Source organism: Euprymna scolopes, chromosome 18, assembly GCF_053919585.1.
Source record: "Euprymna scolopes isolate OS-2025 chromosome 18, ASM5391958v1, whole genome shotgun sequence".
Taxonomy (NCBI): domain Eukaryota; kingdom Metazoa; phylum Mollusca; class Cephalopoda; order Sepiida; family Sepiolidae; genus Euprymna; species Euprymna scolopes.
The window spans coordinates 107424614-107439204 of NC_136499.1; the positions used below are offsets into that span (position 1 = coordinate 107424614).

Here is a 14591-nt window from a genome sequence, read left to right on the forward strand (position 1 = left end):
GAAGGGACCACACTTTAATGAGAAAGACTTTGAAACCAACAAAAGGAGCTTCGAGGGCTTTTAAACTAAATTTGAAAACTGTGCGACGTCAATTATATCAAACACGGAGAAATTGTATTTCCTTGGAAGGCAGAGCCCTTCACCTTATAGACCATCTTTCCCCCTCTGAAGAGAGTTACCTAATGGCCCTGAAGCTTTTGAAGGACCAATCTTTGGGTGAGGAGGAAATAAGAGGAGAAATTATTCAGGAAGAATATGGTAGGTCACCTTATTTCAAACCTATCGTTACACGAAAAGATACTTATAAGCAGTAACGCCATTTCGATACAAGCTAAAAACATCTTTTCTTTCTCCTTCCTTGTTTGTCGGTAAGAATTCCGACAAAAAATAAATGCTATTAAAAAGTAAGATAAGTTACTCTTATGTGGGAGTTAAAAGAATAAGAATAAGATCAACTCTTTAAGAGGAGACTTATCAGGATAATTCAAAGCTCAACAAATTGTTTTGGAGTGTATATAGAGTATCAATAAAAAAATAAAATGACAATATAAAAATATATCCTAATGTATATAGATTTATTCGTTTATTCAATAAGCATGACACATCAATTAGAGGTGTAGGATAAGTAAAATTCTTTATACCACAGGTCTTGGTGTTTCTTTAGAATAGTGTCAAAAACAATTTTTGTTAATTTATACTAATTTTGGTAAAATTTTACTTTACGGACGCCACAACAACCCCGCCCCCCAATGTAAACACAGAATTTTTGTGAAATGTTAAACGGTACTCTGCTCGATAAATGTCAGCGCATTACGAAAAAACGGTTAATTAAACTGCAGAAACACATGTTAAGCTATACATTTTTGTCTCCATTCCACTAAAGATTGGAGGTCATCCTCTAGTGTTTCTGCCATTTCTTTAGATATGTGTTCATTTGTTTTCCTGTCGTGTCTGTTATAGAGTGTGGTGTCATCAGCATATATACCCATCTCACAGACAATTTTGTCAGGGAGGTCATTTATGAATATTAAGAATAATAGAGGTCCAAGGATAGATCCTTGATCCATATTGTTTAGATGTATGACCGTTGAGGACAACCTGGATTTTTCTCTTATCTAAGAAGGATTTAATTATGTCAAGTATTCTTCCAGTGATACTGTATGATCTGATTCTCCTAAGAAGACCTTCATGCCATACTCTGTCAAAAGCCTTAGAGCTACCGCTCTACTCTCCTCTGCTTTATCCAGTGAATGGTATATACGTTTAGAGATTACAGTTAGAATGTCTGCTGTGGAACAGGCTTGCCTAAATCCGTATTGTTGGTAGGTCAGAAGTTTAGCATCTGTAAGGTGATGGACTAGAGCTTGGTTAATTATGGACTCAAATATTTTGGCGAAAAGTGGGAGAAGGCTAATGGGGCGATAATGCACTGGGTCAGTTCTTTCGACAGAATTCTTGAAAACTGGTACTACAGAAGCAGTTTTCAAGTCGTCAGGAAAACAAGATTCATTAAGGCATTTGTTGTAAACTTTGGAGAGAACTGGAACTCCTTCGGCGGAGAACTTTTTTTATAGCACCACTGGGATGAGATCAGGTCCACATGCTTTTGAAGTGTAAAGATTTTCTTTTTTTGGAGGTTGGGTGGGGGATCTCCCCTTTCTTTTAAAATTTTTACATTTGAAAGGAATAAATAAAATAAAACAAACGAAAAAATTATTAAACATATATAATGCATTTGTACGGAATACAATAAATTTAATTTTCATTTGTAAAGAATAAAATAAATTTATCTTAGATTTGTACGGAATAAAATAAATTTATTTTACATTTGTGCAGAATAAAATAAATTTATTTTACATTTGTACGCAATAAAATAAATTTATTTTACATTTGTACAGAATAAAATAAATTTATTTTACATTTGTACAGAATAAAAAAAATTTATTCTACATTTGTAAAGAATAAAATGAATTTATTTTACATTTGTATGGAATAAAATAAATTTATTTTGCATTTGTATGGAATAAAATAAATTTATTTTACATTTGTATGGAATAAAATAAATTTATTTTACATTGGTATGGAATAAAATAAATTTATTCTACGTTTCTACAGAATAAAATAAATTTATTTTACATTTGGACAGAATAAAATAAATTTATTTTACATTTGTACGGAATAAAATAAATTTATTTTACATTTGTATGAAATACAAAAATTTTATTTTACATTTGTAAAAAATGAAATAAATTAATTTTAAATGTGTAAAGAATAAAATAAGTTCATTTTACATTTGTACAGAATAAAAAAAATTATTTTACATTTGTAACGAATAAAATACATTTATTTTACATTTGTAAAGAATAAAATAAATTTATTTTGCATTAGTAAAGAATAAAATAAATTTATTCTACATTTGTAAAGAATAAAATACATTTATTTTTCATTTGTACAGAATAAAATAAAATTATTTTGCATTAGTAAAGAATAAAATAAATTTATTTTGCATTAGTAAAGAATAAAATAAATTTATTTTACATTTGTGCAGAATAAAATAAATTTATTTTACATTTGTAAAGAATAAAATAAATTTATTTTACATTTGTACGCAATAAAATAAAACTATTTTACATTTGAATGAAATAAAATAGATTTATTTTACATTTGTAAAGAATGAAATGAATTTATTTTAAAATTGTACCTAATAAAATAAATTTATTCCACATTTGTAAAGAATAAAATACATTTATTTTACATTTGTACGGAATAAAATAAATTTATTTTACATTTATACAGAATAAAATAAATTCATTTTACATTTGTATGGAAGAAAATAAATTTATTTTACATTTGTGCAGAATAAAATAAGTTTATTTTACATTTGTACAGAATAAAATGAATTTGTTTTATATTTGTAAACAATAAAAAAATTATTTTTCATTGGAATGAAATAAAATAAATTTATTTTACATTTTAATGAATAAAATATTTATTTTACACTTGTACATAATAAAATGAATTTATTTTGCATTTGTACCGAATAAAATAATTTTTTTTACATTTGTACAGAATAAAATACATTTATTTTACATTTATACAGAATAAAATAAATTTATTTTACATTTATAAAGAATAAGATAAATTCGTTTTACATCTGTAACGAATAAGATAAATGTATTTTACATTTGTAAAGAATAAATAAAATTTATTTTACATTTGTATTGAATAAAATAAATTTATTTTACATTTGTACAGAATAAAAGAAATTTATTTTTCATTTGTACGAAATAAAATAAATTTATTTTCCATTTGTACAGAATAACATAAATTTATATTACATTTGTAAAGGATAAAATACATTTATTTTACATTTGTACAGAATAAAATAAAGTTATTTTACATTCGTACAGAATAAAATAAATTTATATTACATTTGTAAAGAATAAAATAAATTTATTTTACATTTGTACAGAATAAAATAAATTTTTTTTACATTTCCACTGAATTAAATAAATTTATTTTACATTTATACAAAATAAAAGAAATTTATTTTACATTTGTACAGAATTAAATAAATTTTATTTTATATTTGCAAAGAATAAAATAAATTTATTTCACATTTGTATAGAATAAGATAAATTTATTTTACCTTTGTAAAGAATAAAATAAATTTATTTTACATTTGTACGGAATAAAATAAACTTATTTTACATTGGTAAAGAATAAAATAAAGTTATTTCACATTTGTATGGAATAAAATAAATTTATTTTACATTTGTAAAGAATAAAATAAATTTATTTTACATTTGTACTGAATAAAATAAATGAATTTTACATTTGTACAGAATAAAATATATTTATTTTACATTTGTACAGAATAAAATAAATTTATTTTACATTTCTACTGAATAAAATAAATTTATTTTACATTTGTAAAGAATAAAATAAATTTATTTTACATTTGTACAGAATAAAATAAATGTATTTGATGGGGTTACAGTTATATCTCATAGGATTAGCAAATCTCTCGACGGAGGCAACCTTTCTAGGGCAATTGCTCTTGACATATCTAAGACCTTTGATAGGGTATGGCATAAAGGTTTACTTCATAAGATCTCTAGCTATGGTATAGCTGGAAATGTCTTCTCAATTATTAAATCATTTCTTTCTGATAGGTTCATAAGAGTAGTAGTTGAGGGGCAAAAATCAGAAGCTCACAGTATTAATGCCGGTGTCCCTCAGGGGTCCATCCTGGGCCCAACTCTTTTCCTGATCTACATTAATGATCTTCCAAATCACATCCTTACATCATTTGTAGACATTTGTGCTGACGACACTACCATTTATGGTAGCACATCTAAGACAGTAAACGACCAAGTTCTCTCCAATTCTCTCTCCTCTGATCTTGAGCATGTAGTACAATGGGGAAAGGAGTGGCTGGTTACTTTTAATGCATCTAAAACCCAGCTTCTCTCTTTACATCATCAACATTCTGATCCCCATCTGGCATCAATTGAAATGAATGGCTCTCGTCTTCAGGAGGCCTCAAGTTTTGACAAGCTTCTGGGCTTGACCATTACTCCTGATCTTAAATGGAACACGTACATCAAATCTGTTGCGAAGGCCGCTGGAAAAATTGTGGGATCTTTCTATCGATCCAGTAGATATCTCACTGCTGATGCAATTCTCTATTTATATAAGAGCCAGGTACATCCAAGGATGGAATACTGTTGCTACATCTGGGCAGGAGCTGCTAGAAAGGACTTGTCCTGCCTTGATAGAGTTCAAAATAGACTTCGTAGCCTCGTAGGAGATGTCCTTTTCTCTTCCTTGCAACCTCTATCTCACAGAAGAGATATTGCGAGTTTGTCTCTGATGTATCGTTATTTTCATGGAAAGTGTTCGACTGAGCTTCAGTCTATGGTCCCCCCTCGCCAAACTTTCACAAGAAACACTCGTCTAGCTGTAAACACTATCAATAATTCCCCCCACTCTTTATCTGTGCCTAAAGATAAACGCAGATTTCATGAACAAAGCTTTTTTTATTAGAACTGCATGCCTGTGGAATTGTCTTCCGTTTTCCTGCTTTCCGGCTGACTACAATATGGTTGTCTTCAAGTCTAATGTAAATAAGTTCTTGATGAGCCGTTCCATATAAGTTATCAAGTTTAACAAATTTTCACTACTAATGATTATTATATTGTCCAATTTCTACTTTACACTCTTTAACCCTTATCCTTGAGTGGCCTCTTGGCCTTGATAATGTGTTGATACCTATGAAAAAAAAAAAAAAAAGAAAAAGTCCAATGTGAACAAGTTCTAATTGAATCGTCCCCCTAAGTAATCCAAGTTACAAAATTCCTGCTGTTTACTATGCTAAAATCACAATGACTAATGTATACCTATTAACCCTTATCCTTGAGTGGCCTCTGGGCCTTGATAAGTGGTGACACCCATGTAAAAAAAAAAAAAAAAAAAAAATTGTACGGAATAAAATAAATTTATTTTACATTAACAATAAAACAAAACAAAAGAAACGAAAAATTATGAAGTTTTTATTTTGCATCTGAACCAAATAAAATAAATTCATTTTACATTTGGACGGGTTAAATAAAATAAAACGAAACGATTAGATAACATAACATCTGGCAATATTTCGCAGCATCCTGCCAAATCGGTTTCCTCTGTGATACTTGTGATGAAAGAAAAAGCTTTCTTCGATTTTCACATCTGTTGGGATGCCTTCTTCGGTAATACCTTCGAGTTTCTGAGGGTTTTCCTCCGGGTACTCCTCGCTAATTTCTCGGAATAAATTGCACCAGTCCACAATTGTGTTTTTACTTACATCAGTTTCCCAAGACATAATATCCTGGGAATAGTCCATTGCCCACATATATATTATTCGTATAATAATATGAAGATGCAGGTGACTTCCACTGAAAATGGAATTTTCCCTCAGGGATTTGCTAAATTTGTCTTTCCTGCATATCCACCTATACTCATCGAGTCCTTGCATATATTTGACCAGTGTGCAAGGATTGTGGCAAATATCACAGTCAATTTTATTTTTTATAAGGCGTCGGCTTGCAAGCCATCTCATACTTGAAATGTTATCCGTTGGAAGATCCAGCAGTCTAATTTTCTCATTAGACATAAAATCCGCGCTCAGAATTTCTGCGTCATCATTCACAATTGATGAAGGGTTTTTTGGTCGACCAACAGAAGCCATTTTTTGTGAAAACTGGCTAACATATAAAAGAAAAAAAAAAAAAAATTAAAGGACAAGCCAAATTGTCTATATACAAAACGGGGAAAAAATAATAAAAACAAGTTTCGTCAAATTGAAAGAAAAAGGTAAAATAAGTTCCCGAGTTCGACAGAAATATTCTCAAGTTTGACAAGATTAGATCTGAAGAAGGTAGGAGATTACACAGAATGGAATATCATGATTTTTTTTTTGATTTTTTTTTATTTATTTATTTTTTTTTTATACCGGATGTGATGATCATGTGACTTTCCCTCGCCGGATGTGATCATCACGTGGTCGGAAGTGGCAGTTACCAATACTAAAAAGAAGGGAGCTCACCATTACCAGCACGTAACAAAACGAACTCAAACCTATATTTTTAAGCCACATAAAAAATATATATATATATATTTATATTCAAAAAAAAAAAAAAAGTCGTAAAGGAGTCATTCCTTCGTTTTGATAGTGTTTTTTTCCTTTTTTTTTTTTAATTTCCAATACAAAAGAAACAAATCTCATCATGTCTGATATATCTACGAATGATTGGAGAAATGCCACTTTCCGTAACCGGGTGGTTGCACAAATGTAAGTTATACAAAAAACAAACAAAACAAAACAAAAAAAAAAAAGCACAAAAACATTTGTTTCTAAGCATGGAAAAATATTTTTTCATACCACCCAAATATATATATATATATATATATATATATATATATATATATATATATATATAAAATAGTCTGCACAGTGCACAATGCACAAGTAAAACAAACTATTTAAAGTAAAACTAGATAAAACAAACCTTTTTGTTTTTTGTATAAAGAAGTCAATCTGATGTTTAAAAAAAAAGTACACATTGTTTTAATTATTTTGATATGGTGTTTTATTTTAATTATTATATTAGGTAGGAAAATAGGGATTAAACATTAGAGGATTAGATTTTGATAAATAGATATAAAAAATGTCTGTAAAAATGATTCCTGTTTGGTTTCATTCTTTGCAACTAAATAAATAAATAAAAAAAAAAGACGGCATTTTTTTGTTCCACTCTTAACCTCATTAAAGAATTTCGAAGAAATCTAACAACGTTTATGTAAAATAAACATATATATATATATATATATATATATATATATATATTCTAATGGGTATTTTCCAGTACTTCAACACAATCTATACCGATTTTTTATTTATTTTTTTAATTTTTTAACACTTACCTAACTGGTATTTATGCTGAATACGAACTTTGCTACATTTGTATCAAAGTGTAGTATCTGTTCTTCAGATGCTGAACTTCCATTTCTTGTTCTCTTTCAGTGGAGGATCGGATCAGTCCTTCACGACTGAGACAATTTTGGTGCTAGTGCACTTACTGATCCGCGCTATTTTTTAAATCGTATTTCCAAGTTTAATTAAAGTTTTTATTTATTTATTTATTTTTTTTATTCAATTGTAAGGTTAAAGTATAGAATAGTTGCAAAACACCCTCCCCTCCACACATTAAGAACGGCTTTTTAAATAATAACGTTATTATTTCAGCACGGATCAATAAGTGCACTTAGTACTACAATTTTGTTTTGTTATTTTTGTACCTTTTCTTTACGTTAAAAAACGACCCTGGTGTCTAACTCTGTCCCGTGGGGAGGCATAGTAAATAGGTTTGTATATAATTTTCCAGGGAAGTTCCATTTTTTTTTTTTTTAAGTATCTTTTGTTTATTAAATTGTTAGGTGAAAGTACAGAAAAAAAAAACCCTCTCTCCTAATTTTAAGAATGGCTTTCTAAATACATTATTTTAGCATGGTTCGTATTATTCTGCATAATTACCCTAACTGATCCTAATTTAAGTTTTAGACCTGGTTCGGCAAAAGCCAGTTTGGCTCGATTCAAATTCCGTAAAAGTACATTTATTCTGTCTTTAAAAAAATTGGATACTTCTACAAATAGGGGCCGTGATGAAATAACGTGGGGAGGGCTTTTTAAAAATTTATTTTTAACTCTTTCACCACACTCGCGCGCGCGCACACATCGTAAAAATTTCACTTGAAAATTCTACCTAAAAACAAAAGCACGATCCGTATTCTGCATAGATAAAAAAATAAAAATAAAAAATAATTGGTACTCATGCAGAGAGTGATCCGTGCTGAAAAAATAACGTTATTTAAAAAGCCATTCTTAACATGGGGAGGGGAAGGTGTTTTGTACCTATTCTGTACTTTAACCTTACAATTGGATAAAAAAAACAAACAAACATATAAAACTTTAATTAAACGTGGAAATACGATTTAAAAAATAGCGCGGATCCGCCGGATCACTCTCTGCATTCATTAGCACCAAATAATTAAATAATAAATAAATAAAACGATGTTTTAATTTCAAAGCATTGTAATGTCAAATCTATGCTATAAAACAAATCGTCTTTTTTATTTTCGCATCTCTGTGACTTCTTGCACATTCTAAAAATTAGTTCCTATTAATCAAATATATTTGAGTATGTTTTACAAATGACTACTGAACGAAAGTGTTAAAAAAGCGGTGTGCGGTGCTCTTATGCACGTTTGTTACCGCGCTATTTTTTAAATAGTATTTTCAAGTTTAACGATATGTTTTTATTAAGTGAAAGTACAGGTTAGGTACTCTTCCCCCCCCCCCTCGTCCCCATGTTAAGAATGGCTTTCTAAATGTTATTTCAGCACGGATCAACAATTGAAGTGTATATGAGTAAGTACCAAATAGTATTTTCAAGTTAAATTCAAGTTTTACGATATCTTTTATATTAAGTGAAAGTAGAGAATAGTTAGAAAACACCCTTCCCTTCCCTTGTTAAGAATGGCTTTCTAAATAATGTTATTTCAGTATGGTAACATAAGGTGCATGACTGCATGAGTACAAAAAAAAAAAAAACTATAGCAAATAAATGTTATCAAAAGCCACGATAAGGTACTAGTGCAGAGAGTGATCCGATCCGGACGTAAATAATAACGTTATTATTTAAAAAGCCATTCTTAACATGGGGGGGGGGGTTATACCTATTCTATACTTCAATCTTACAATTGAATAAAAAAAAATATATCATAAAACTTTAATTAAACTTGGAAATACGATTTAAAAAATAGCGCGGATCACTCTCTGCAGTGACTACTAGCCCTCGATAAGTTATTCGTCTACCTAGATGGGGAGGTTTTGGGCGTTTTAACTTATTTCAAAGCGTTTATTCAGTTCGAAGAACAAGTGTCGAGTGTTATGTGAGCACAAGAAAAAATGGCCGACACGATAGGATAAGGGTCACATCTATGTTTAGATAATCACTCGAAAATTGAAGATCAAACAAAATAGTGGTAAAAACTCTCAATAAATGTCACGGTAACATTTATTAGGCGAGTTTCTTCAATTTTTTTATTCTTGAGCGATTATCTAGGCTCCAATAAATCCACTTTTGGCGGACCTGAACGAAAATCCCCCCCTCCCCCAATATTAGTGTCCAATCAATAACAATCCACTGAAAAAATTGCACCCCCCCAAAAAAAAAACAAACGAAAACCGTTCTTAACATGGGGAGTCTTGGGGAGGAGAGTGGCGGCCCTGCCCCTTCTCCAATTAAATTATAAATAAAGCAAAAAAAAAAGGGGGGGGTGCATAGTGCTTGTGGTACTGGTACACTTATTGAACAGCGTTATTTTTAAATAGTATTTTCAAGTTTTAGGCTATCTTTTTTTAAAATTGTTAGATGAACATCCTCCTCTCCCTATGTTAAGAATGGCTTTCTAAATAACTTTATTTCAGCACATTTCAATAGGTGCACAAGTACTTAAGGCAGATTAGAATCATACCCTTTAATTAAAGCAAGAAAAAAAAAAATCAATATGCTAATAAGAACTTCTTCCACCTAATAGATGTCACGGTGACATTTATTGGGTGAAGTTCTATCATTTTGTTTTATTTTTATGATGTAAGCGATTATCAAGACTTCCAAGATGAACGTCTGGATATCAGCCGTCTTGTCGTTGTTCTAACTTACCAACTCGGCACTACTTTGGTACTTTCGCATTTATGAACGCATGATTTCCATGAAATTGCTCGGGTGTGTCCGGCAGATGACAGAAAGAACTGGAAACGGCGGGGCGAGCCTTACTACAAAAAAAACACAAATTGTTACAACCCCTCTCCTTATGTTAAGAATGGCAACGACCACTGAAATTCATGAAGTAATACATTGGGAAAAAAAAAAAAATGTCTTAATATCCAGAAAATTGTTGACTGTTTCAGGTTCTTCCCGTCATTCGCTGGGCACATCCAAGTAACTATGTGGAAATCGTGGGTTGATAAATGCAGAAGTACCGAACATTTGTTATACATTTATTATTTTGGACACTTTTCATTTTGTTTATGGTATTTATTTGCTTCCCCACAAGAGCAAATTAGGCCGTTTTTTAATGTGGGAAGGGAAAAGGGGACCAGCTCCCCCCCCCCCCGTCCGTCCGAGAGGAGGGGAGGGGGAGCTGTTAGTGAGAGCCTCTTGGTATATAGGGTTGCCCTTACATGGACCAGAAACTTATTGCAGCATCTGCCGGAACAGATACTACACTTTGATCTTGGCCCAAATGCCAAGAAATGCTGGAAAATGTCCAGCGATTTTGCACCACTTTTATGTCCTCTTTTAAATGTTAAAATCAAGATATGATACTAGACCTTACGTCTAGAATTCTTATTCTAACTTAAATCAAACTTAATTACATTATTTGGATTCTAAAAAAAGTCTACAATTTAATGCTGTTTAAGGGGTCTTGAGAAATTGGCATCTAATGATTATAAAATTTAATGCTAATCTCTACGATTATAAAAGTCACTTTGTGTGAGCTTCAATCCATGGTTCCCCATCGCCAAACTTTCACGAGAAAAACTTGTCTAGCCAAAACCACTATCAATAATTTACCACACTCTTTATCTGTGCCTAAACCTAAATGTAGATTCCATGAACAAAGCTTCTTTTTTAGAAGTGCACGCCTGTGGAACTCTTCCGATTGCCTGCTTTCCAGCTGACTACAATTTGATTGTCTTCAAGTCCAATGTAAACAAGTTTTTGACAGAAAAAATTTGATGAACAACATTATCATTAATTTTTTTTTTTTTTTTTCCCCCAAATTAGTTCACCGGGCAGATTATTCCTCGTAATATATAATATTCAATAGAAGATTGATTCTATAATAATACATACGCAATTTGCATAAATTAAAATATCATGTTTATGTATATTATACGACCGGGTAACGCCGAGCGTCGAGCTAATCTGAAATATTTTAATTTTCAAATGGGGAAATTGTCCCCATAGTATGACCCCCTAAAACACTTTAAAATGCACCAAAGAAATTGAAATTTGAATTAATTGATGTCTAATAAAAATGTTACAAAAATCAGAGGTACCCAAGTTTTCATAAAGGGCTTCCACTCCTTTTGCATAAAACTAAATATAGCCCACATTTGCACCCTATACGCCTAACATCTGTATTTCAAAATTCATAATGATCTGTTAATTAGTTTAGGAGTAAATCTTAGAAAATATATATTAATATATTGGTGCTTTTGATATATTTGGGTAATGATATATTTGCATTAGAGATGCGATAAAAATAGGTTTATTTTTCTAAAAATTATTAACCTTTTTTGGACCGACCATAGCATTTGCTTTACGATTTCGTTTATTTTTAAAATATGAGTTCACCATAGCTTAATGACTTTATATATAAAATTTGAACTTTATACGATATCAATTTTTTATTTTATTGTGTGTTCCATTTAAGGAACATTGGGAGGTTACAGGTGAACGACATTGAAATTCTGAGAATTTATTCCTTTGTAAAATAAGTGATCTCTTATAAAGCTATAAAATAAAGTTCCATGTATAATATACTAGATCTAAAATATAAGAAAAGAAGTGTTTATTTTATATGTTTTCATTGGTTCTTATGATATTTTTCAAAACACAATTTTCCCCTCTCCGCATGTAACCGAATATTACACTTTCTGCACATATTTTTAGTATTTTTGCTGCACAATTTGCATCTCCCTTGTGTTGTGGACCCTAATGTATGATCCATTCCATCAAATCTTACATTGGCGGGCAATGTTCCAGCCGACATAGATATTCTTCCAAGTTGTGGTCCTGCCTTTAGCAAACACAGTGTGATTTATGAGGATCCATCTATGAAAAAAAGGATGAATATTGTCAGAAATATAAAATTTATATGCATAATTTTTAAAATATTTAGTGCATACCTTATAAAACGTACAGTATTAGGTAATACAATACAAGATATATGTTGCTACCTTTGGAGCAGTAACCTCCCAATAAATGGAAACTTTTTTTTATTTTTCTCATATCAAATTTTTTGTTAGGTGTATTATATTTTTAACAGCATACATACAAACCTTGATTGCTGCTGAAGGATATCCTCTTGATCAAAAACTTCTGTCAGGTTGCGTTATGGTTATTTCAGGCCTTCCAATTCTCATCCAGAAAAACAGTGATTATAGCTCTATTTTAAATTCCATTTATTTTAACTATAAGAATAATTTATAAAAGTTTTCATAAATCTGGAGTAAAATGAAGCTACTTTAATAGAAATAACTTATAAAAATTGAATTAAAAGCAAAATTACAATTTCTATAGTATGTTGAAAACTATGTTCAATTTAAGGAACATTGGTACAAAAAAGGTTAAATGAGAAACCATTTTGAGTAAAAAAAAAAAAAAATCTATCATGTATGTAATTTCGGGGGAGGGGGGGCAGGAAGGTAAATTTTTAACTTACTTTCCTTAACAATCACCTTTGAACTGGCCAGAAAATATATACGCGCTTGTGTTTGTGTGTGTGCAACAATGGCCACCAATGATAACAAAGGAATTACATTTCTTAATACCCGGAAAATTATTTATTTGCGGAAAATTTAAAAGCAATATTCGTTTTCAGCATATCCGAAAACCTGGAAAGTCGTCATTTTAAAGGTGATTGTTAAGGTGGAAAGCAAGTAAAAATCGACCAAAGAAAATGCGTTTGAAATGTGTTACTACAAAAAATCGAATGTCTACAAAATGGAGTATTATAGACCAAACATTCTGTCAGAACAAACTGAAACAGAACTTTAACAAAGTGTTGAAAATAAGTTTGTTTCATAAAATTATGAAAAAATCTTTTGCTCAAAATATTTTTACACATTAATTTTTTTGAGATATCTACTCTGTAAACTCTATTTATTAAAGAAATTTTGGTAAATAAATTATTTGTTTGTTTTACAGTAGACAAACGTACAAAGTGGTAACAAAACAAATGTTTTTTTTTTTTTTTTTTTTTTTACACAGGCATCACCACATTATCAAGGCCAAGAGGCCACTCGAGGATAAGGGTTAAAGAGTGTACAGTAGACAATTGGACAATATAGTAATCAATTTGGTAAATTTGTTAACTTATATGGAACGGCTCATCAAGAACTTGTTTACGTTAGACTTGAAGACAACCATATTGTAGTCAGCCGGAAAGCAGGAAAACGGAAGACAATTCCACAGGCGTGCAGTTCTAAGAAAGAAGCTTTGTTCATGTAATTTAGGTTTAGGCACAGATAAAGAGTGGGGGGAATTATTGATAGTATTTTCAGTTAGATGAGTGTTTCTTGTGAAAGTTTGGCGAGGGGGGAACTATAGATTGAAGCTCAGTCGAACACTTTCCATGAAAATAACGATACATCAAACTCGCGACATCTCTTCTGTGAGATAGAGGTTGCAAGGAGAAAAGGACATCTCCTACGAGGCTACGAAGTCTATTTTGAACTCTATCAAGGCAGGACAAGTCCTTTCTAGCAGCTCCTGCCCAGATGTGGCAACAGTATTCCATCCTTATGTTATCAAAGTAATATGATCTCCATATTTCAAGTGGCCTACCATGTGGAACACACTGTAGAACGGTTTGTCTGATTGACCATACCAATCATGATCAAATTTTAAAAACTTTTTTATATTGTAGAGTTACCACTTATCAAGGCCTTGAGGCCACTCAAGGATAAGGAATGACTTCATGATGATTGGTGATGGTGGAAATTGAATAAGTTTGTTTATTTTAGAGGATGGTTTAAGAACTTGTTTATGTTGGACTTGAAAATGACATAGTATAAGCATAGCCAAAATGAAAGGAGGGAGTAAGCATTTTTTAACGGAGTCCTTCTTTAAAAATCTACCAAAAATCAAGTAATTATCTGATCAATATGAAATTCTTTTTTTTTTTTTTCTTTTTTTTTTTTATTAAGCAAAGAATGAACGTTATAAAGGTGTACTTTTTTTCTTTTTTTTTCATAA

The 14591-nt window shown here is 30.6% G+C and overlaps 1 protein-coding gene and 1 pseudogene across 2 annotated transcripts in view; one reads left to right on the forward strand and one right to left on the reverse strand.

Annotated features, from left to right (window-relative positions):
* Positions 1 to 6568: 6568 nt before the first annotated feature.
* The window catches only part of LOC145297746 (mediator of RNA polymerase II transcription subunit 15-like), a 179902-nt gene continuing 171879 nt past the window's right edge, over positions 6569 to 14591 (forward strand). The window contains exon 1 of one of the 2 annotated variants that reach the window (XM_080143972.1): positions 6569 to 6832. In XM_080143972.1, the coding sequence (XP_080000098.1) occupies positions 6768 to 6832 (65 nt within the window). In that variant the 5' untranslated portion in view covers positions 6569 to 6767. The remainder of the gene's footprint in view (positions 6833 to 14591) is intronic. The other variant, XM_080143971.1, reaches the window with a different exon arrangement.
* On the reverse strand, positions 10695 to 10863 carry LOC145298109 (U2 spliceosomal RNA; annotated as a pseudogene).